General features: G+C 37.4%; 1 protein-coding gene across 3 annotated transcripts in view; it reads left to right on the top strand.

Annotated features, from left to right (window-relative positions):
• Positions 1–24,510, top strand: part of LOC113067292 (protein diaphanous homolog 1-like) — an 88,359-nt gene that overhangs the window by 52,828 nt on the left and 11,021 nt on the right. For all 3 annotated transcript variants that reach the window (XM_026239684.1, XM_026239683.1, XM_026239682.1), the window contains 8 exons: positions 19,460–19,558; positions 19,668–19,762; positions 21,128–21,229; positions 21,459–21,698; positions 21,886–22,015; positions 22,279–22,403; positions 22,715–22,879; positions 24,180–24,321. In XM_026239684.1, the coding sequence (XP_026095469.1) occupies positions 19,460–19,558; positions 19,668–19,762; positions 21,128–21,229; positions 21,459–21,698; positions 21,886–22,015; positions 22,279–22,403; positions 22,715–22,879; positions 24,180–24,321 (1,098 nt within the window). The remainder of the gene's footprint in view (positions 1–19,459; positions 19,559–19,667; positions 19,763–21,127; positions 21,230–21,458; positions 21,699–21,885; positions 22,016–22,278; positions 22,404–22,714; positions 22,880–24,179; positions 24,322–24,510) is intronic.

Here is a 24,510-nt window from a genome sequence, read left to right as displayed (position 1 = left end):
AGATACGTTTTAGCGCGCTTTAATCTGCGCTTTATCTTTGGGAGATTAGCCACTTTTTAAATGAGCTCTGGAGAGAGAGAGGAAGTGTGTTCTTTTTGTGATTTTAAATTCTTATCCCCTGTTTGGAGGATGCAGAGATAGAAGCATATTTCTAATGGGGATTTGGAGAAGCGCTGGTGAATAGGCAAGGAACTGTGAAAACCGATAAATCACGCGCTCCACATGCGACCTACCTTCAGAAGCAGCAGTGAGCGACAGGGCACGTGCTTGCCTCTTTAGCATATGGTGTTATTTGAATATGACCCAGTGTGCCACACAGAGGAGAGAAATGTTCATGTCTTGGCGTTTATTTGACATCTCAAATATTAAAGCGTCGCATGGTCACATATTCCTCCTCCAGCAGGCAATATAGCGCGATGTTGAGAAATGCACACAAACATGCAGGGTTGATTGAAGACCGAGATTGTTTTTAATTAGATTTTTTTTTTTTACCGCATTAACCGTGCATCTCCGCGGGGGTTAAGCTCGCATTGCCGCATTTCATGTCGTGAGCGTTTGATGCTATAATAACTGGGAAAAACCACAGAGAAATGTGTCTTCAAAGATACAGATGACAAGATATCAGAACTCACATGCGTGCTCTTATCACCGCAGAAAAGCAGGGATCTGGGGCTGTTTATGCTTGTGCAATTAAATTAAGCTGAGCGAGATGAGACGGCTGCAAGATTATTGCAGAGATTGAGATGTTTTGCTTCATATTATCAAAAATCATCAAAGTTGGAGAGTTATACTGTACTCCACACACACACACACGGGGCGCAGGCTTGCATACACACAGTGAAACAAATTTGCATTTTCAAAGAAATTAAAGGCCCTCGCCTAAAGCTGATAGCAGCATGCTGTTCCTCTCTCTCTCAGAATTCTGAATATTATTTTTCCATTTTAATCGCTGATTATGGGGTCTGACTCTTGCTTCAGGCCCAAACAGACAAAAAATAATGACGCACTCTGAACCTCGGAAACAAAACTCTCTTTGAATTGAAGATGTCAGACCCTTGGAAAGTAGGTTTCTGCAGTCGACTCTAATTCAAGCAGCGTTTCACAGGAGCTCGCATTCAGCTCTTTCACCTAAAGAAACTTTTCCAATTTATTCTGATTCAGTTTTACATCAGCACTCTGACAGAGTTTGTTTTATGAAGTTTTATGAAACGTGCAGTGCTCGGTTGAGCATACAGTTCAGTCTGATTAGCAGGATTGTTTTTTTTTTTTGTTTTTTTTTTCGTGAAATTTCTGCGTGAAGAAGCGTTCTTTGTTAGCGAGCCTTGATGAAGTGGCATTTGAACAGTCGTGGTATTAAAGCATCATACATATCAAACTGACCTTCATTTGTGACCTGTAAGGCACAAAGGTGTGTGTTAATTCCTGAAGTCCCACTTTGTGTTTGTGTGAGTCTTTAAGTCCTGTTTTTCCTGCAGGCACTTTTAATTTTTCACCATGCTTCTGTTGTTGGAAATGGAAATCCGTGTTGTTCCCCCTCGTCTCATTTTCATGACCTCTTTCTCTGGTTTTCCTTTCCCAAATTTCATCCGCGCATTTCCACCACTAACATTCATCATTTCTGCTCTTTAATATGTCACCTTTCCACACCCCCCCCCCCCCATCTCTCTCTCTCTCTCTCTCCGCCTCTCTCTCTCTCTCTCTCTCTCTCTGCCTCTCTCTCTCTCTCTCTCTCTCTCTCTGCCTCTCTCTCTCTCTCTCTCTCTCTCTCTCTCTCCCTCTCTCTCTCTCTCTGTGATATCACGATTCCTCCATGTGTCTGGGCTCTAATCAGAGCAGCTTTGGCTCTTAATGCATTCCTTGAGAGATTCCCTGCAGACATTCATTCATTTTGTCCATTTTCAGGTTCTTTCACCTGCACTCCTCCCTCACCCCCCCGCAGCTCTGAATATTTAAAGAGCGCCTATTAAAAATACAGGACGAGTGAGACGGGCTTCTGCTAACACCGCTTTTACATTTATATCTAAAAACCCAACCTCTGTTTCTGCTTAATTATTCATGGCACACTTCTCGTTTTCATCTATCTCTCTGTCTCTCATTTAACAGCTTGTCTTTCTATCACGACCACTTATCTTTCCATCCATCCTAACTGCATTCCTCTGTCTATTTGTCTGTCTATAGTTCTCTCTTGTTCATTCCATCATTTCTTTCTTTTGCTCATTTGTTCTAGCCATTGTTCATTCATTCTGTAGTTCTATTATCGTTTTTATTTCTTCGCCCTTTTTGTCTGTCTGTTGTTTGAGCTTTTGTCCAATCTATCGTTCATTCCTGTCTAACCAACTATCATTCCATCTGTCTATCTATCCATTCATCCATATGTATATGTCCATCATTCTAGCTCTCAGCCTTTACTTGCTTAATTAACAGCGATCTTTGAATTTTAATTAACTCACGCATTCACAAAGTGCCGTTTTTTTTCCCGCTCTTTAATGCCGGGACTGTGTTTGATCGCTGAGCAGACGCAGAGAGAGCGGATGCGATCAAAGCGCCAGAGACTCCGATTGAAAGTGACGGAAGAGAGAAAGAATCTCGGTCGCAGAGATGAAAGTGTGTAGAAGTGACAGATAAGAGAGGAGGGAAGGAGAGATGACTGGCCGTGTGCGCTAACGTGGAACGCGATGCTCGTTGTCATGTGCGACATCCGTTCCACATGCAATTGCTCTTCCTGATTTGGAGCTCGACATACTTTGACACACAACGCAGTTCGATGAAGTGAAAAACGGAATGAGAGATCAGGGGCCGTTTCTATGCCTTTATCACCCTCTCATTCCTCTCGGAGGTCCCAAGAACCTCTTGGAGAGAGATGGCGTGAGTGTTTCAGCACCAAACTACTACAATAACACAGAGGCCCATTGAGAATCAGGGGCAAAATGTGCACAGAGCAGCGACACAAGGCTTTCTGAATACTTCATGCCACTTAGAGCCGAACGTGTAGAGTTCGTTCACTGAGATACAGGAAGAAAATAAAACGTATGAATGCATCCTCTCCTGACAGTCCTCCATCTCCTGTCTCCCTGCGGGACGGACAGACGGAGGAGGATTTGTGCATTCATTCAGCTCTTGACTCGAGAGAATTCAAAAGTAGCCTGAGTAAGAGTTTGTGTATTTATATATATTTTTATTTGATTTTTCTCAGGGATGGAACAACGTTACTAATTTAAAACCAGTAATTCATAATGATCTGCATTATTAACAGTATTTATTTTAAATGGAATCTTTCAGTAACATTATAGATGCCTGTATTCTAATTTCTGATCAATTTAATGTTTCCTTGTTGAATAAAACATAAAAAAAAATCTTACTGACCCCAAATGCTAATATTTATTTGCATCCTCCCGTATTTGATTTTAGAGTTTATTTAAATAATTACATATATATAAATCACCAGGCTGCTGTTTCAAAGCGGTTTTCCCGATAGCCCTAATGCACAAGACACCCTCAGATAAACTCTTAAATGTCGATAATTCGGATCCAGTGATTACAGTTCGCCAATAAGATGTGAGAGTGTGAAGAATTAGTGTCATCTCTGCTCTCTGTGTGCGTGTTAGTGTGTTAAATCTCATTCCCTCTGAGGTCTCTTCTCAAGTGCTGGAGTGTCACACTGCCTCTGGATCTGCAGTTATCTCATTATAAGACTCGTGGTGTGCTGTGCCGTCTGACGGTCTCTCCGCTGGGCTCCAGGTTCCACCATCACAACAGTGTGGAATCAGAGCTGATGATCCCTGTCATCTGGATTAATTAGGATTCTCTCTTTCTCTCTCTCTAAATCTTGTTTAATACCGGATTACATTGCAGACTGGATTTGCTTTTGCCTTTAAGCATCGTTTTATGTAGTTTGTCTTGGAGTGATGTTTGCAAAGATGCGCATCACTATTATGGAGTATGCATTAGTGCTTTGCATGAAGCCCTAGTATTAAAGAAACTCCTTTCCAATGACCCACAATGCCCTAAAACCACATAGCTGCCCACAACACCCTAGCAACATGCATGGTAGTTCTTGCTTTATTTATTTATTTATTTTTACAAGTGAACACCCTAAAAACCACCCAACAAATCTTTGCAACCATACAGAAACACCCTGGCAACCACATACTACAGTACACCATAGCATCGTGCACGTTTCACGCGAGGAAAAACACATTTACTTAATTTCTTTCTCCGCTATCGTGTTCTGATGTTCTTTTATTGTTTATCCTGATCTGATCATGTGTTCCTGTGCTCATAGTTTATATCAAAGCCTTACTGATTGGAAAGATATGTCGTAGATGTCCTCCCACATCTTATGATCTCTCATACAAGTCTGTGTGTGGTGCTTCTGTCTCTTTCATTAGCTGTGTGTGTGTATATATTTTAGGCAGGTGTGTGAGGCTGTAAGCTGTGAACTCAGCGTGAACGTTAGAGTGAATATTTCAGGTGTGTGTATCAGAGAGTTTCATTATATCAAACCCTCGGGCCTCAAACCTCCAACAAATTTGCTGTAGAACTACAGACACACGCACACTGTATATCTGTCCTGTCCCTTTGAGAGCATCTGTATCGCTCTCTGCTTCATTATCTGTTTCTCCCTGAATTCTGACCATCACTCGCTCCAATCTAACACATCCTGAGAGAGAGAGAGAGCGAGAGAGACCAAGAGAGAGAGAGAGAGAGACCGAGAGAGAGAGGGAGATAGAGAGTGATAGTTTTGACTGACAGTGAGTGAAACGTGAACCTGTTTGTTGGATGTGTCTGTGAGACAGGCGCAGGTTCCCTATTAACTACCCAGAACTCCTTGCTTTCCCGCCATATTGGTAATCCCTAGTGTGCATAAACGTTCTATTGAATTATTAGGAAATTGTATGATTTTAATGAGAAAATATCACGAGTCAGCTTTTTTAAAATCTGAAGTATCCCTGTACATTCTTATAATGCAAACACCCTCGGCATGCTTGTCATGTGACACAACATAGACAAATAGAACTGTATGACACATGGATCGCTTTGGTTTAGTTTTTCCTGTTTTATTAAAAAATATTCACAAACATGCTCGCTATATTATGAAATATCTGATTTTCCGATTCTGAAATGTGCAAGTAAATATATTTGGTAGTTTAAACACTTTTATATCGACCGTGTTAGTTGATCTTATACCGGGTGATGGGTGCCGCCATGTTAGTTCCCACTGAATCCTCTCCTCCCGAAACATGTTGGCATGTGACTTGTATTATCAAGCCAGAATTGCCTTCTCAATGTAGCAGTTTGTCCTGTGTTATGGCATGCTAACTGTCCCTGTAATTCAGTAGAGGGCATGTGTTGCCTGCAGTTCTTTTTCCTCTGAATCAGCCTGCTGGTGCTGAAACTGATACTAAAACACACTCACACACAGCCAGTGTATCACAAGTCATCTCTTTGTACTCTATCTGCACTGGCTAAAAGCAAGACGAGGTTCTCTATGACGCTGGCTGCTGTTTCAATCACAATTAAGCTGTTATGGATTTTCCCATAAGTTTATAATCTAAATAAAGACTCTTACTGGCATTTTCTTTAGAGGATCTGGACACATTTTTCAGTCTGGGCTGGAGTGACTGATGTCTGTCATTACTGCTGGATGATATTAATGAGCTCTTAATGGATCAGATTCAGTTTTTTACTCCGTAAATGTGTGTGAATGCACAAGCTCCATTAAAACCTTCATCATGCACGATTCAGACCAAATAAAGAGAGAGAGGCAGTCTATGAATAATACAGACCGGTTAGTGGAACACATGTTCTCTGGCCATGTGCAAATGTAAAAGTGCTTTAGAGATGAGAGCTAAAGCAAACATCTGTGTGTGTGTGTGTGTGTGTGTGTGTGTTCAGAATGGTATAATAACTATGGTATAATAAACTATTCATAAAAAAGTATTATTCAGTGTTTACTAGAGCTGCTCGAGTTATGTGGGGGGAGGGTGCAATTGTGACATTTTGATTAGATATAAGTATGACTATTTAAAAATAATAATTCATTAATAATGAAAAAATATCATAAAATCATTAAAAATGTCTATTAAATAATAATCTTAAATTAAATAAGAAATATTACTATTGTAATATTTCACTACAAAATATAAATATTTACTTTTTTAATAGAGTATTTAAGAAAAAATAATAACCGTAGTGATAAAAATAACAATAATACCTATATTACAATACTTATATTTATGGCAGTCTTTATCATTTTAAAAGTTAAATTATCAAGCTTTTATTTTGGTGCAAACAGAGCTGCTTATTTGCTGACGAAAGCCATTTTATTAAAGTTTTTCATTTGTGTTTCTTTTAGTTCAAGTTTTAGCACATCAAGTTAAAATGGAAAAAAGTTTCCTTGGACACTAGCTGAAATAAAATGAGTTTAAGTTCTAGTTTTTAACAACTTCTTATATTTTACTTTTTCAATTCATGTTTATTTTATTTCAAGCATCTTTTTCCTGGTTTTAGTTAACTATGATAGTCCTAGTTTGTCAGTAGAGGATGATCTTGAAATGGTGATGCTATTACTGATAATTGAAAATAAATCTGTAGAAATATCAGAATTTAATTTTCCTTGCATATTCATAACTGCAAATCTGTCATGGTGGTTTTCTTTCCGAAGGGATAATCGTGTGCCAGTATGTTTGATTTAGTTTGAGCCTGCACAGAGCACTTGATTACCACACAAAACCTTGCAGAAAGTTTGTATCAGAGAGTATGGAAGTGTAAGGATGGCATTGACCCGTGTGTGGCGCTGCGCCCTGAACGTCACATCTCACTCCTCGCTCTAGTTTCTCAGTGAAGTGAGTGTTAATTGTAGGGTCAGCTTTGATGGCAGTAATTAGCCGTTGATCAGACCTTTAGTCCTCCAACGACAGACTCTCGGGAGGAGGTTGAGTGCGATTATCTTTAGCGCTCACACACACACACACACCTCCAGACATTGTTCCTCTGAGATTCACATCAGTGAAAGGGTAAACGAATAGTGAAAGAAGAGTTTCACCCACATACCCTCATCCACGTGTCCACAGATTACTGATGGGAGAAGATCTGAGAACATGCTTTCCGATGGAAAGAGAAAGAAAAGAACAAACGACACTTTTATAGCCGTCTGCCACCATGACCACAATTACTGGTCGTTCAAGGAGAGAGAGAGAGCTTGAGAGAACGATCATTGGGTTTATGTGTGTAGAATGATTTCTCAAATTAATATTTATTCAAAATGTCATGCGATACAAATGCAGACTGACTGAACCCACAGAAGCTCTGGGTTTATGTTCAGAGATCGGTCAATGTTGATTATATTAATGGTGCTTATCCAGCACATCATTGCTAATCTAATTGAAATACTTTTATTTATTTACATTAATTTATTATTATTTTTTTTTTTATGAAATACTTAAATGAAAAATGGCAACAATAAACTTCTACTCGATTTATTTACTTTAAAGTATCTAATTCCAAGTATTTAAATTATATTAGTGTATTTTATAATTTTAAAACTAAAATACTTGGATTTAATTAAACATTTATTTTTTTTATATATATCTTCAAGTAATTAAAGTACTTAAATTTAATTGAACATTGCAATGTAATAAAAGTTTATTATTATTTTATATGGAAATTAAATTCAGACACTTTCAATTTAAGTATTGTCATCAAATTTAATTGCATTTATTTATATACTTATATTCACAATTATTTTTTAAATATAATAAATTATTTCTCAATTCAGGTATTAAATTTTAATTACAATTATGGTCTCATTTTACTTGATGATGATAATAATAATAATGAAAAATCTAAAGTAAAAATACATATATTTTATTTAAATTGACAAGTTATATTGTAAATTGTAATCAAGGGAAAATGGAGTACCCAGTTTTCATCAAATAATTGAGAAATTGTAATTTTGAGGAAGGGCTTGGATTTCGGCAATTGCGCATAATTACAGGTATTACAAGTCTTTGTTTATATATATCCTCAATACTCTTCTATTAATCCAGGTGTGTGTGTGTGTGTTTATAATCCACTTGTGTCTGTCAGACAATCTGGAAAATTGAAGATTTTGTGCCCTCCAGTTATTCTCTCTCTTGCTCTCTCTCTCTCTCTCTCTCTCTCTCTCTCTCTCTCTCTCTCTCTCTCTCTCTCTCTCTCTCTCTCTCTCTCTCATCCATTCTTTCATTAAGTCTTCCACCTTGTTTCAGTTTCCATGGGCATTTCTCTATCATTAGTGTTATGCCCTCATGAAAAGCTCTAGATTAATTGGTGATTTCATCTGTGTGTGTGTGTGTGTGTGTGTGTGTGTGTGTGTGTGTGTGTGTGTGTGTGTGTGTGTGTGTGTGTGTGTGTGTGTGTGTGGAGGTCGTGTGAAGGGCAGTGCATGCTGGGATTGATTGTAATCTATATTTGTGTCGTTGCTGTAAACGGTTTCATCTCAACCCGTTTGTTCAATGGATTCTCCTTTCTTTCTATTGACATTTCCTGTCAGGCCTCTCTTTCTTTTTCTTTGTTTCTTTCTTTCTTTGTTTCTTTGTTTCTTAGACTGTAATCAATATAATTATTTTTCTATAACTGACTTTTTAAAATATTTGTTCTATTTAGCATTTTGCTCATCTTGCAGTAGATTATCTTCATCCTTTATTTCTTTCTCTTTGTTTTTGTTTGTTTTCTTTGGCTCGTTCTTACTGTGTTCATGCATTCTTTATGCTTTTTTTTATTGTTTTTAGTCATTGATTAGTTTATTCTTTTCTTATTTTGTCCTTTCTCTATGTCTCTGTATGTCTCTTTCTCTCCGTCTGTTGAATCATATCATAAATGTGGTGTGGTGTGGTGTTGATTCCCAAGGACAGAGTATTTCAGTGTTAATTGTGCACACTGGGCCCACGTCCCCCACCCCACACACACACACACACACACACACACACATGCATGTCAGTGTGTTCTTGTTCTATAAAGTGTTGGTGAGCGGAGGAGAAACTGTAGGAGGTAAAGAGGGAGGGAGGTAGAGAGAGGAACAAGAGAAAGAAACACACAAAGAGAGAGAGACCCTTGTATGTGTTTCCAGTTACCAGCCAAAGTCACCTTCTCCTCCTTTCCTGTGTTTGTGTTTTTATGTATTTTTAGTATACTAGTAAATACATGTTTGATTTGTTCAGTTGTGTGTGTGTGCGTGCACGTGTGCGTGTGTGTGTGTGTGTGTGTGTGTGTGTGTGTCCTCCTGAGGAAAGACTGTAGCTCCGCCCCCTGCCTGTGACCTCATTAGAGTGACCTCGTTAGACCCACGATGTGGAGTGCCTCTTAATTACCAGACCAATGCCACCTCTATACACTCTTACTCAATATGCTTCTCTCATCCAGAACTGAACTCAAACTCCTGTACGTGAACCATAAATAATAACCAAAAAAATAAGTGAAACTGCTCTACAGTGTGACTCGATCACAGCCAATCAGGGCACTTTTAATGAATTTCTGTGGAGCGGGATTATGGACCAATGGGATTTCACTGGAGGTGGGGCTTCACAGCTTTTATCTTTAATCTCATTTAGTCCCTTTTGGTGTTAATCACTTTCAGTAAAATTTCAATTTAATAGTAATTTAATAATTATATATTGTATGATTGTTGTTATATAAAAATGTTCTATTATTAAAAACACTCTACTGTTCAAAAAGTTTGCGGTTGGTGTGCTCCCCAAAGCTGCTTTTATTTGATTCAAAATTCATTAATACACTAATAATTTGGCCGACACAGAACAGTGTAAGCTGCTTGTGTTCAGCTCATATTCTCCAAAATGGTGCTACTGTGATGCGGAGAGACTCAGTGTTCACAGTGTTCTCGTCGCTTCATAATGTTATGGTTGAAACACTGATGACAGATGGAATATTCTGTCCTATTCTGACGACGTCTTTCACACTTTTCTGGACCTTAACAGTGTAATTTACTCTGTAATCTATGGGACAGTCACAAGCCTCCCGGTTTTCATCCAAAATATATGCTGTTGTTTTCTGAAGATGAATAAAGCTTGTACAGGTGTGGAACGACATGGGGGTACGTGATTATTGACAATTTTCATTTTGGCGTGGAGTGTCACTTTAAGTGTCTTTGTCACTTTTAATAAATGTAATGCATCCTTGCTGAATAAAAATATTATATTTTTTTTTTTTTAAATCCCCAAACTTTTGAACAGTAGTGTATTCAACTCCCATTTTGTGTTATATTCATTACAAGTTTCACTATATCCTGTAAAATTATAAAAATAAATAAAAATCCCCCTGTATCAAGTGTGACACACGAGTGTGAAAATAAGTCCCACCAAGAGAGTCATTACTTTTAGAGCTCCTCACTCGAGTGTGTGTGTGTGTGTGTGACTGGTTTCTGCTTCAACTCTTTCCATCTCGATCTCTCACGTCTGACTGCTTCTGTGTGTGTGTGTGTGTGTGTGTGTGTGTGTTTAGAGTGGTTAGCTGCAGGTTTAAAGTTGTATAAAGCTGTCAGTTCTGGCTGAATTTAATTTCAGCGGTTGAGTGAAGCTGACAGACACATGTCTTCACCGTGTGTGACGACCCACAACACACACACAGCTCACAGACGGACAACATGAGGTGCACAGCTGTAGTTCACACACCTTCAGCACAGTATCAGAGTCAGTGTGTGTTCATATCAGGGTCAGATCGCACACACAGGAGAAACACACACAGTCTCACACTGTGGTCTTTGCTTTACAGATAAGAGTAAGAACATACAGCAAACTCTTGGTATTACGCATCATTATTGTTCTGTTTTTTATTACATTTTATTAATTCAATTATCATCAGTCTACTTGGGTCAACTTGAGAATATCAATTTTTTTGTTTATTTTTCCTTTGTCGGGTTCTAAAAGTACTACTGTACACCGATCTCCATTGTTTCTGTTATATACAGTAATTATAATGTTTTAGAATTTTAGCATAAACTCTTCATTGGAGCTTTATAGAATAGAAACTCTTTTCATAATAATATAATAGAAACTCCTTTTTTAAGTATCATTGATACACTATTGTTTCATTAACATTTTAAAATACATTTTCTTTAGTATTGGTTTAAGTAATTTTGTCGTGCTTGGTCATTTTGATTAGTTTTTGTATATCATTTTTGTTTATTTATTGTATTTATTTTAGTACTTCAGGTTGAACTAAATTGAGAAATGCTGCCTCAGCAACTAGCTGAAGTTTTATATATATACATATATTTCTTTGTTTACGGTAACTTATTTTAAGTAATAGTTTTTTTTTAATGGATTCTATGGTAGTTAACTATAAGAAGCATGAATAGAAGTAAATAAAAAGAACAACAATAAAACTATATAAATCATATTTGTGTTAAAGTATTAACGTTATAATTTCTTTTTTTTTTTTACTTCAGTCGTTGATTTCCCTGTAGATTTTAGTAATATAACATCTGTCTTTTCACCTAAGCTATATTGAGCAGAAGAACCAGTCCTAGACCAGTTTGCACACACACGAGCGGGACCCCAGCGAGCGATTCTGCTGATGTTTCAGAGGATTTGATTGACAGTTGCTCAGATGTGTGTATGTACATTTGGTTAAACGTCAATAACATGTTTCTGTAATAATTGTCTGTGTCCTTCCAGTGCTTCTAGATGCATGCGTGTGTTTGAACACGTTTACTGATGTTTTCTACACACTACATAATGCTACATAATTATACATTATATACATACCACAATAGAAGTAAGAAACAATTATGAACCTGTACATAGCTAACCTACTGAGAGCAGTAATCTAACTGAACATATAATATAAATATTTGACTATATCTAATCTAAGACCAACTATACAAGTACTTTTATAATAAAACTGTACATGATATTGTGCAAAAAGAGCTATTTCAAGGTATTTCCCAGGTTTCTGCTGTTGAGGTTACCTCCGTTATCTTACCTTTGGTTTACACTGCATTAAAGAGATAGTTTGTCCAAAAGTCCACAGGAATAAATTGCATATTAATTTATAAGAAAATAGAAAAGCTTGTTTTAAATGGCAATAATATTTCACGGTATAATGGTTTTGATGTTCTAAGCAAATGATTGCAGCCTCTGTAAAAACCAGACTGATGTGCGTGACGGTCAGTTCTTTCTTTCTCTAGTAGAATAGTGATGTTCTTATCCTTTATGGCCAGTGAAGGAGGCCAGATCCCTGGAGGATGGACTGAGAGAGACGGAATAAGAGATAATGTACTTTTGAGGTTTGTGCTGGTGTGTTTAATTGGATGGTCCACTGGGAGCTCCAGTACAGAAAGAGGTCAAACCATCATAGCAAGACCCTTAGAAGAGTGCTGACGGCTGCCGTGTGTGTGTGTGTGTGTGTGTGTGTGTGTGTGTGTGTGTGTGTCTCGGAAGGAGAACATCACAAAAAGAGACTGTGTGTGACTATGAGAGGCATAGAAACATGCGCACAGTGATGTGATTATTTAAAGAGACAGTTCACCCAAAAGTAAAAAGCCTTGTCATCACTTGAGCGATTTATTTCCAGTTGTTATATGGAAAAGAGCAGCATTAGCAATCCAATAAATATCTTATTTTGTGCTTTCTGGAGAACTAAACTCATGCAAGTCATGAGGCTGAGTAAATGATAACTGAATTCTATTTTTTTTTTTTTATGTGACTGTCTCTTTAAGACGGACATTTTTGGTGATCTCAGACTGAAAATGTAGCATCTTGCTCTGCACACACACTTACAGTCTCCTTGAAGTGACATTCGATGTGTGTATGAGATGGAGAAGAAGAAATCATGTTGTGTTTCTGTAGGGCAGAGCCTGCGCTGGCGTGTGTGTTTGTGTGTGTTTGTTGGCTTTTCTGTCTGGCTTTGCTGCTTGGATCAGACGCCTGAAGTCTTGCCCACAGCAGAGAATAAGAAGTGGTGCATCTTCACAAGAACAAACACAGATACAGAGTTTGAAGATGATCTGTGTGTGTGTGATGTTTGATATCTTTAGGCCAATGTGTGTGTCAGAGTTCATTCGGTTCATCTGCTGTTGACAAAAATGTTCTCATGTCAATACACGTGTTAGATATATGCTGAAAATACAGATGTGATCGCAGGAATAAATTACAGAAATTACATTTTATAATATTTTCACTTAGAAAAATTTAATAATGTTTTGTAATATTACTGATTTTACTGTATTTATGATCAAATAAATGCAGCCTGGATGAGTAGAAGAGACTTTTACAGACTTTTACAATGACTACAAACTTTTTGAATGGAAGTGTGTGTGTGTGTTGTGTGTGTGTGTATATATATATATATATATATATATTAGTATTCTATATACAGTATATATATATTATTTTGAAATTACTCTGTTTCTGTCTCTGTCATTAGAGGGCAGTGTTTCACACACACAGTGACGTTGATGAAGTGTAAGTTGTAGCAGTTGTTTTTTTAAGAGCAGTCGGTGTTTGTAATTACATGTTGGAAATACACACTGATCTATTAACACACACATACACACACACACACACACACACTTGCGTATATTCTGCATCCACACTGGTCAAACAAATTGTTGTTAGATAGATCTGTGTGTTATTGAGGTCCCTGAGTGTGTGTGTTTAATTGTTTATTGAAATGTGTGTTTATATTTGCACAGATGTGGATCGATGTGTTCTGTTCCTTGTGTGTGACCTTCATATTGTGTGTCACCTCAGCATCTTATTAACTTCAAAACATCCAGCGTGTGTGTGTGTGTGTCCTGCTCCCTGGAGCTCTGAGCTGGGAAGGAGGGACAGATCGACTGAGTCATAGACCAGTTTCACTTATTGCACTCGTGTGTGTGTGTTTGAGCGCGTGTAATTAGGTTGCTGTAATTGCTGTAGTAAATCTTGACGTGAGTCTGTGTGTGAGCTGATGGAGCGTTGATTTAAATTCATTACTGTGTGTGTGTGTGTGTGTGATCAGTAATTCAGGTTGCACTGTGTTTGTGCGTCACTGCTGCAGACCTTTGTGGCCAGAGGAGCAGAGCACACACACACACACGTATTCTCCATCCTTTGATAGACTGTTGAACGTAATTATATCCTTTAATTTAAGTCTATGCGTGAGGAACATCAGAAATCCCATGCTTTTGTCTAAGGTTTTTATTTAATTTGGTTATTTTTATTTTATTTTATTTTTTTTAACTCTTGTCAGTTTTTAATTTTCTGTAAACAGTCTAAATGATTAGAAGTGAAATGCTGCAGTTCACAGTTGCTCCAGTAGATGGCAGTAAGACACCACAAATAGATTTATGCAGTCAGCTATACAAAATAAACATTTAAAATATGCTTTCCTTTATATGTTAATCTAGTTTTAATGTAAAATATTGATGTTGATTTGAAAAATGTAATTAAATAAAAAATTAAATAAGAATATAATGTATTTTAAAGAATCCTTAGAACAAAATATTTTTTTTCCCGTAACAGTTCAAGATGAGCAATATAACTGACAACGGATTGTAATTTTGTTGTATTTGATTCACTATTTCAATTCAATTACTTTTAAGTAATTATATCATATAAATGATGTTCTTATTAATACATATGTTTAAAAAAAAACATCCTTAAAACTAATTATATTCACTATTTTTGTGTGTATAAGATGAGCAAAGTTTTGTGTGTGTGTGTGTGAGATGGTCTTCATACTTATTTATTTTACCCTTTTTTTTATTTTACCCTATTTTAAAACGTTTTCTAAAACAAATTGTATTTACAGTTTCTTTAACTGTAAATGTACAAGATGAGCATAGATAAATGACAACTGAGTGTGTTGTATATTGTCTATGTATTTTTTATTTAATTTTTTTGTGTGTGTGTATATATATATATATATATATATATATATATATATATATATATATATATATATATATATATATATATAGCTGGTAAGGCCATGACATTCATAAATTCTTCAACTTTTTTCACTGTAATTTACATTTTCTTTTAAATATGCAAAGAATAAATCTGATTCACTATTAGAAATAATTTTATATGATTCCGTATTCAAAATGTTTTGGACACATTCAAACATAATTTTTTGACTTTTTCACTGTTTAGTTGTTACTTTATGCAGTATCTACTAAACATCTCATCTTTTAATATTTTGTGCACTGCAGTGTCTCTGTTCATGCACCAGGGGTGCGCAAGTGAGCATGTTTGAAACCCCTCCCACAGTCCCTCCCCCTGACTCTGACCCTCCCATTTCCTTTCGGTCCACCCCGCCCCCATCACACCACACCCTGCCATCTGGCACTGAGTCACCCCTCCACTCCCCCTCATTCTCTCCCTCATTCCTTCCCCTCCACACAAAAACAGGATGAAGGGCCCCTTTCAGCTCGAGGTTACCCTCAGCAACCGGAGCCCTGGAAACTCCCTGAAACACACACACACGCACACACAGAATCAATCATGGGCATTTAAAGTTTAAAGGGATGTCATCTCTCATCAGCTGCTTCTGTGTTTTACATTTAAAGCCCCAAACAACGACCACCTGCTCTCTCTCTTTCTGTCTCTCTCTCTCTCCAGCATCTGTCCCTCTTTCTTCTCGTTCTCTCTTTGTGCCGAACTCTCAGCATTCCTGCATGCAGCGAGTTTGTTTTCTATTAGATTACTGGAGTATGCAGTGTGTGTGTGTATTTGCTGACAAGTCCCTTTCTCTCGAGGAGGAACATTCTTTCCTTGAAGACTTTGTGTGTAAAAGTGCTTGCGTGTGTTTATAAATGTGTAATGAAACCCTGTCCTGGTTCAAATTAGATTCTCGGAATGTTGGAATATAACAGTTTACATTTGAAAAGTAACAGATTCTTCACAAGGTGCTACAGGACAGTAGACACACAAAGGACAGTGTTTTTATGTTGTTTGTTTGTTTGTTTGTTTTTAATCAGAAGAGTTTCAGTAAAATATGAGAAATTACACCATGTGAGACATTCAAGTGACATCAACACTGCAAAGTCTCTGTTCTCTAGACAAGTTGGAGTGTAACGTTCAGCATGAACTTTACTCCAAGCTTTGATCTCTCAGGTAAAGTTTGGCGTTTTGAAATAAGTTTAATGTCATTTTGTGCTGAAGAGTGTTAGTTTGTCCACTAGAGGAGCCAGTGCTCCTTCATAAACTTCCACAGAACAAAGGAGGCTGTCTTCCATACACTTTAAACTAAAAATAATCTCTAAAGAAAGAGACCAGATGAAAGAAGAACGTTTCTTTCTGTGTGAGTGGATTGCATTGAGCTTGTGTGTGGTTTGCCGATGAGTTTTAACATGCTGGACATGTCTGTCCGTCGCTTTCACGCTGACCTTACACTCGCATAAACTCTTGCCTTGTATGGGAAAAGAAGTGTGTGTGTGTGTGTGTGTGTGTGTGTGTGTGTGTGTGTGTGTGTGTTTAAAGTGAGAATCAGGAGTTCCAGAAACAGCAGACATGATGTCTGTGGTTCACGCTGAACTAATAAATGGAGAAACACAAAGAGAAGTGGAAAAACAGCTGGACACTTAGAGAAATAAACTTTGTGAGAGAGAGAGAGAGAGAGAGAGTTTATGGTTTGAAGTATTTATAGTTTGTCCCAAGAACTGGATCAAGCTGTAAGTGTAACCAATTCTCCCTTTAAAAACATTTAGGAAATTTTGTCATTTTGTCATTTATATACAGTAAATTATAGTAAGATATATATATATGTGTGTGTGTGTGTCTGTCTGTGTCTGTGAGAGTATGTATGTTTTAATTTGCTAAAAGTTTTCTTGTATGTTTTATTTTGTCTGTAGTCATCATTATAGTCGTCTTTATGGAAAGAAAACACAGACACACACAAACAATAATGATCAATCCTGAATTGAAGGTGTGTGTTTGAGCTCTTTTGTACTGAGACTGGATGCCATGAGAGGAAGATAAAAGCCTGAATGGATGAATCGACTGACCTCAGGCTATACAAAAATACAAAAGACAGCAGGAGTTTTACAGCACAATCCAGACACAATAACATTAAAGAGCCTGTGTTTGAGACTGGTTCCTGAATGTCACACACACACACACACACTCTTAAATGTAATGTTAATGTAACACAGATGTGTTGTGGTTGTGCTGCAGTTCTCACTGTGACCTGCAGAGGTGCCATTGGCTCATAAATGAGTTTTGGAATCTCATTTTGTGTGTGTGTGTGTGTGTGTGTGTGTGTGTGTATGTGTGTGTGTGTGAGAGAGAGAGAGAGAGAGAGAGACCAGCAGCCATTTTGAACACAGATCCCATTTTATGAATGTCCTCACTGGCTGAGCGCAGAATCACTCACACACTGACATCTGTGTGACTCTGTATCTGTGTGTATGTATATATGTGTGTGTGTATATGCCATAGTTATTACTGTGCAGTCATAAAATATTACTATGAAACTACTAGAAGCTTATGGATCTTTCAGACATTTCCTGTCTTGGTCCCGCTGTGCAGGGCATTGTGATGCTATCAGAGGAGGGCAGATACAAATCTGGTTTTTTAATTGATTAATACCTTGTGTGTGTTTCTGTAGTCAACAGACTACTCTCTATTTTACTTAGCTTTACTCTCTGGATTTCAGGACTATTTAAGTTTTTTTTTTTTTTTTTTTTTTTTTTTTTTGAAGGATATATTGATGATTCGTAAAATCTAAAAAGGTTTCATTTTAGCCTTTGGGCTTGGATCATGTATTTTTCCTATATTTATATCTAAACAAACATGTTTCAGCACATCCTCATTTAGTTCTATGTGTGTGTTACATAAGTGAACATGAGCAGTCTTTCTTATGAACTACTTTGTAAAGCTGAGAGAGAGAGAGTGTGTGTGTGTGTGTGTGTGTGTGTGTGTGTGTGTGTGTGTGTGTGTGTGTGTGTGTGTGTTTGCAATATAACCCAGAGCTGCTTCACTGTCTTGAGCATTTCCATATGCTGCTGTAACTCAATACACACACACAGATGCCAGACATGAATGTACTGCTCTGAAGCGAGGTACAGAGAGAAAAAAAAATCTGTTTGAAAGGAGCCTGAAAATGGAGGTGAGAAACTATTCAGAGAGACAGAAGAGAACGAATAAAGGAAGAGCGTGAGAGGACTGAAGAGAATTACAGGCCAGACTGCAGTTAGAGATGAAGATGTTTATCTGATTCAGTGATTATTACACACACACAAGCTGATGATCGTCTGATGCTGTGTGTGTGTGTGTGTGTGTGTGTGTGTGTGTGTGTGTGTGTGTGTGTGTGTGGTGATCTCTGGAGACTCATCAGTAGTGTGAACTTCAGTCTTCACGTTTCATTAAAACTGTTGAGCATTTGACTCTCGACCCTGAGTCCTGACCTCTGACCTCATCCTGCTCCTCACAAGTCTGTCTTTAGAACAGAGAGGCCAACACACGTGTGTGTGTGTGTGTGTGTGTGTGTGTGTAGAGAAATCTCTCTTCTTTAATAGATACCTTCTATGCTTTATGAAGTTCAATCTCTTTTCTTTGTAATTTTGAGCTATTTTTACTGCGATCAAGTACATGCATGCAGATAACATGCACATTACCTTTTTAAAATTCATCAGTTACTTTTTTGCAGGTCACTTAATCCTTCAGTTTAGTTTTGAAATTGCAAAGCTGTTAAAAATAGTTTTCTGTCATTGAAAGATCTGCAATTAAAATATAAATATTAAATGAAAAACCAAAAATGTGTAATGTTGCCTTGACAAGTAACTTAAATAAAATCTAATAAATTGCATTTACTAAATTTGTTAATAATACTACTAAATTGTTTTCTGTAATTGAAATGAAGCTGTAATACAATTAAATATAAATATTAAGTGAAAAATAAATAATAAGTACTAAAATGCTAACCAAAATCTAAATAGGAAAAAAACTAATACATTTTAAAAATAAATTTAAAAAAGAAATGCTATAAAAATTACTCAAACTGATATAAAATTAAAGCTAATCACAAAATAGAAAACAAAATGCTAAAACTAAAACTTAAGCGAAATCTAATAAATGAATGATTGTTTTTATAGTATATAAGCATTATTAAAATAACACTGCTGTCATGTGACAAATTAATTTTTAAAAGTACAAATATTCATCTAAACTCTCAAATAGCATGGTCATAAAACTGCATTTGTGATAATTATAACAATTTGAAACTGTTGTTTGAAGTACTTACAGATCAAGTATAGCACATAAAACCACCGGACACCGATGTCACTACTCGATGTGTCATATCAGCTCATTTAGTCTCTATGAGGACAGTGAAACTGTGTGTGTGTGTGTGTGTGTGTGAGCCTGTATGGGAGAGAGATGGGTCCAGCCTTCAAGAAACATCACTTTCAGGTCCTTTTTGAACCCAAGGCTGATATCTCAAACACTCAAGTATTTACCGTCTCTCTCTCTTTGTCTAGGTAAGAAAGATCAAGAGGCATCTGAGGATAAGAAAAATGCTCAAAAGAAGAAGGTGAAGGAGCTGAAGGTACTCGACTCCAAAACATCCCAGAATCTCTGTGAGTAACAGCCAAGCATGAATCTGCATTCAGATGTGAAATATCTCACTAATCTATCACCGTAATTTATCATGTCATTTACTCAGAACTGTGTGTGTGTGTGTTGCAGCTATATTCTTGGGTTCAAACAGGATGCCTTATGAAGAGATGAAGAATGTCATCCTGGAGGTCAACGAGAAAGTTCTCACTGAAAACATGGTTCAGGTATGATTGTGTATAAAAGGGTCATATTCAGTCCACTCTGAAGTGGATCATTCATGTGTTGAGCAAGAGCACTTCTCTGATGTCTTTCATGTGCTATCGGAAACTTCCTTTTTCCAACTTATAAAATCATGATTATGATTTTGGACAAATATAATGTAATTAAATGGAAAACTGTGTTAATGGCGCTCTGTGGCAACGCAGAATTTCAGTCGGATGAACAAACAAATCAGTTTGTTCGCCATTAAATCTGCAACTTCATTGGATAACAAATGCATTAATGTGACCAGCTGGATATAAACTAATGCAAATAGATGGTAACAATCATTGAATTAAACATTTGGGTCAGACTTGTGTGTGTTTTGGTCACATTGTTTAAACTATTTAAGGTGCTGCTTATGTCCGTGTCCTCTCAGCCTTGACAGTAAACATACTGCTGTTCTTTCTCTAATTCAGCATCTAGTGAACAAATTAATTACTTAGCAATGATATGAAAACAAGCACTATAGTGAACTGTATATCCTACACGCAGTTTTGCTGTCTGTGTCACATATCAAAACAAACAAGCACATGCTGTCAGTGACTTACTCTAGACTATCAACTATCGGTACCGATCAATCGCAAAACCGCTACATCGGTCGGTGGGGAAGTCGTGGCCTAATGGTTAGAGGGTAGGACTCCCAATCGAAGGGTTGTGGGTTCTAGTCTCGGGCCGGACGGGATTGTAGGTGGGGGGAGTGCATGTACAGTTCTCTCTCCACCTTCAATACCACGACTTAGGTGCCCTTGATCAAGGCATCGAACCCCCAACTGCTCCCCGGGCGCCGCAGCATAAATGGCTGCCCACTGCTCCGGGTGTGTGCTCACAGTGTGTGTGTTTGTGTTCACTGCTCTGTGTGTGTGCATTTTCGGATTGGGTTAAATGCAGAGCACAAATTCTGAGTATGGGTCACCATACTTGGCTGAATGTCACTTCACTTCACTTGTTCTCTACTTTTAATGGTGAGACTTTTGTAATCTGGCTCTCAAAATGTTTGTAAAATTATATAATTTTTTGAGATTTGTCAGCAAACTTATCAGTAATGTCTTTTAAATAAATAGAATAATCATTATCATTATCTGCCAAAATGTTCATATTGGTGCAATGCTACTATTATAGAAATCAAGTCCCACCCAATTTGTTTTATTCTGTTTTGCCTCAGAAATGCATTGTTTTGTTTTTTTTTGTTTTTTTTTTTAGGATTTTTATATTATACTTTGCAGTTGTCAATCTGTATTTGTAGAGTTTTGGTAGGCAGACCAAAATGGACAATAAAATAGCAAAACATGCATTATTACCTAGTTCTAAACAGCTGTTGTGTGTTTCAGAGTATGCTGAAGCTGCTGCCGGAGCAGGAACAACTGAACTTATTATCAGAGATGAAAGACGAGTACGAGGAGCTGGCCGAGTCTGAACAGTTCGCAGTTGTGGTGAGGAACACACACTTACAAACACTCCTGTAAAAAGGTGTAAATAAAATAACAATTATCCAAGTATGATTTAATATAAAATACCCTATATACCTAAGGCATTTACCATTGGAAAAAACTTTAGGATGGTGGAACCAAAAGTGCCGTTTCTAGGTTTTGGCTTACAAAAATAATTCAGCACTCCATTGACTTCTCATAAACAGTCCCACCTGTGTATATCTCTCACTAGATCAGTACAGTGAAGCGTCTGAAGCCGCGTCTGAGCTCTATCCTCTTCAAGCTTCAGTTTGAGGAGCAGATGAATAACATCAAGCCAGACCTAGTGGCAGTGAAGGCCGCCTGTGAGGAGCTTCAGAAGAGTGAGGGCTTCGCCAAACTGCTGGAGATCACGCTGCTGCTGGGAAACTTCATGAACGCAGGATCACGCAACGCCAAAGCTTTCGGCTTCAGCATCAGCTACCTGTGCAAGGTGATTTACCCACATCTGCATCAATGAGCTTGATGAATGCTGTCAACTCTACTTTTTTGTGTGCATCTGATGTGTTTTAAACTATTCCTACTTCATTGCTTGAGACAACATTTTGTACACATTTTGGAAGGTGCCTTATGTCTTGGTCCCCACAAAGTTAATTGTGAACAAATGTGTGTTTGTTTAGTTGAGAGACACTAAATCAGCCGATCAGAAACAGACTCTATTGCACTTCCTGGCGGAAATATGTCAAGAGCAGTATCCTGAGGTCATGAACTTCTCAGAGGAGCTCACCCACGTGGAGAAAGCCAGCAAAGGTCTGTCTCAATCCCGTTGATGATACTTTTATTATTTTATATAAACCAGCATTCAAATTCAGCTTTAACAGTGTATTCAAATAGAAAACCGTTATTTGAAATTCTAATAATATTTCACTATACTACGTTCACATTTCTCACATTTGTACGGTGTGTTTAATCAAATAAATGCACCCTTGGTTAGCAGAAAAAAATGTCAACTTGAATGATAGTATGCTACTACGTCATGTGTTTATCTTTATAATGCTTTCTTCCTCTCTCAGTGTCGGTAGAGACGCTTCAGAAGAATCTAGATCAGATGGGAAAGCAGGTTAAAGACCTGGAGAAAGACCTTGAGACGTTCCCCCCTCCCCAGAGCGACAGGGACAAATACGTTGAGAAAATGACTATATCCTTTATTTCCTCCCGGGCCTGTTGCATGACAGGAAGTGTCACTTTGGTTTCCACAGTCATTCCTTCAAACAGTAGTGCTATAAAAACACAGTGTCAGTCACATCCTGTTTGGGTTCCAGAACAAACATGAGCTTATGGATTCATGAATGATGTTTGTTTTAGTAGTTGCTCTCTGATGAAGGATAAAACGACTCATTTTATATGTTTAATAATGTTGTACCAGTAGAAACATAAATGTTGATGCCTACACAAGTGCGTTACAGTGGATCATAATAGCGTGTGATTTCCCTTGACAAAGATGTGTACAGTTTTGTAGCGACGGCTCAGGAGCAGTTCGTGAAGCTCAAGATGATGCATGAGACCATGGAGAAGCAGTACGAGGATTTGGCCAAATACTTTGTGTTCGACCCCAAGAAAATGACTCCAGAAGAGTTCTTCGGCGACCTCAACAACTTCAGGAACATGTTCCAGGTGAGAACACAACCGGCGGCTGATTAATAAGTTAATTGATATTTAAGTCAAGAGCTTTACATTTACAGCACTGAGATCCTTGATCTTTAAAATGCAGGAGGTTTTCCTTCAAGTCCACATGAAATGAATATGGCTCCTATTTACTTTCTTTCTTGGTCCCAATGTGAACGAATCTTCAGTGTATGTTATACAGTATATTCTTCATATTTTTCATCAAAACTGAATAACTTTGCTTCTGAAACAAACATTTTATTCGAAACATCAGCAGTCCCTCTTAGTTTTCAAGCACCTTCATATACAGTAGTCACTCTTCATCATCCAATCAATTCTTCCTGATAGAAGTCAAGTCCTCCCATAAAGATTTGCTAAAAGCATAAAGCATACTGTATGACAGATGTAAAATGTGCTGCAAATGACTCAACAGGTTGAAGTGTAAGAAAGATTATGCGTTTCATTCAATTAAGAAACAAATGTAAACATTGTATGTTCTTTGTAAGGTTTCTTATGTCTGTAATTAAAGTTTAAGTGCAAAGTTACAGTTCAAAGGTTTGGGGTTGGTAAAATTTTGTAATGTTTTTGAAAGAAGTCTCTTCACAGGTTGCATTTATATAATCAAAAATACTGTAGAACAGTAATATTGTGAAATATGATGTATTATTATCCCTGTGATTTCAGCATCATTACTCCAGTCTTCAGTGTCATATGATCCTTCAGAAATCTTTCCAATATGCTGATTCATTGCTCAAGAAAAACTTCTTATTCGTATTGTTGCATATAAACGATCGTGCTGCTTCATATTTTTTTCAGGATTCTTTGATGAAAAAAAGGTTCAGAAGAACAGCATGTATTTGAAATCTTTTAACATAATTAAATGCCTGTATAAATTACTTTCACTTTTTATCGATTTAGTACATCCTTACTGAATGAAATGATTAATTTCTAAAAAGAAAAAAAAAAAAAAAAAAATGACTGACCGTCAAATTTTGAGCGGTACATTTGTACATTTCTGTGTAGAGATAGTATCCATACACACATGAGTGCCTGTGCCCTGTTTGTGTGTGTGTGTGTGTGTGTGTGTGTAGCAGATGGTTCAGTCATCAGTCTGTTTAGTATATTAAAACAGACTTTTGTCTAGACATATTTATTTTCTCTGGACTCCATGTCAATAACACACACGCAAATCTTATCTGTTCATTATAACGCGCTATAAACTTTCTTCTCCTTCAGCTGAACAAACACACATCCACATGTGAATCAGTGATTTTGAGGTAACATCTTAACTTGTGTGTTTGTTTTACAGCAAGCAGCGAAAGAGAACCAGAAACGGAAAGAAGCAGAGGAGAAGATTCGTCGAGCCAAACTGGCGAAGGAGAAAGCGGAAAAAGAGAAGGAGGAGAAACAGAAGAGAATGATTGCTGGACAGATTCCCAACATCAATGATGGTAAAGATTCACAGAGTGTGTGTGTGTGTGTGTGTAACATGCCTGGGTCACATTTCTCCTCAAAACAATGAAAAAACGGCATTTTCAAAAATAATTTTCTTTCTTTTCTTGGTTTTGGGGTGAAGTAAGACCTGGACATGTTCTTATGAGATTCAGATCATGCCTCTCTCTTCTGAGACGTCCACAGTT

Source organism: Carassius auratus, chromosome 50, assembly GCF_003368295.1.
Source record: "Carassius auratus strain Wakin chromosome 50, ASM336829v1, whole genome shotgun sequence".
Lineage (NCBI taxonomy): Eukaryota > Metazoa > Chordata > Actinopteri > Cypriniformes > Cyprinidae > Carassius > Carassius auratus.
Note: the sequence above shows the minus strand (reverse complement) of the source record. Positions and strands in the feature narration are given on the sequence as shown.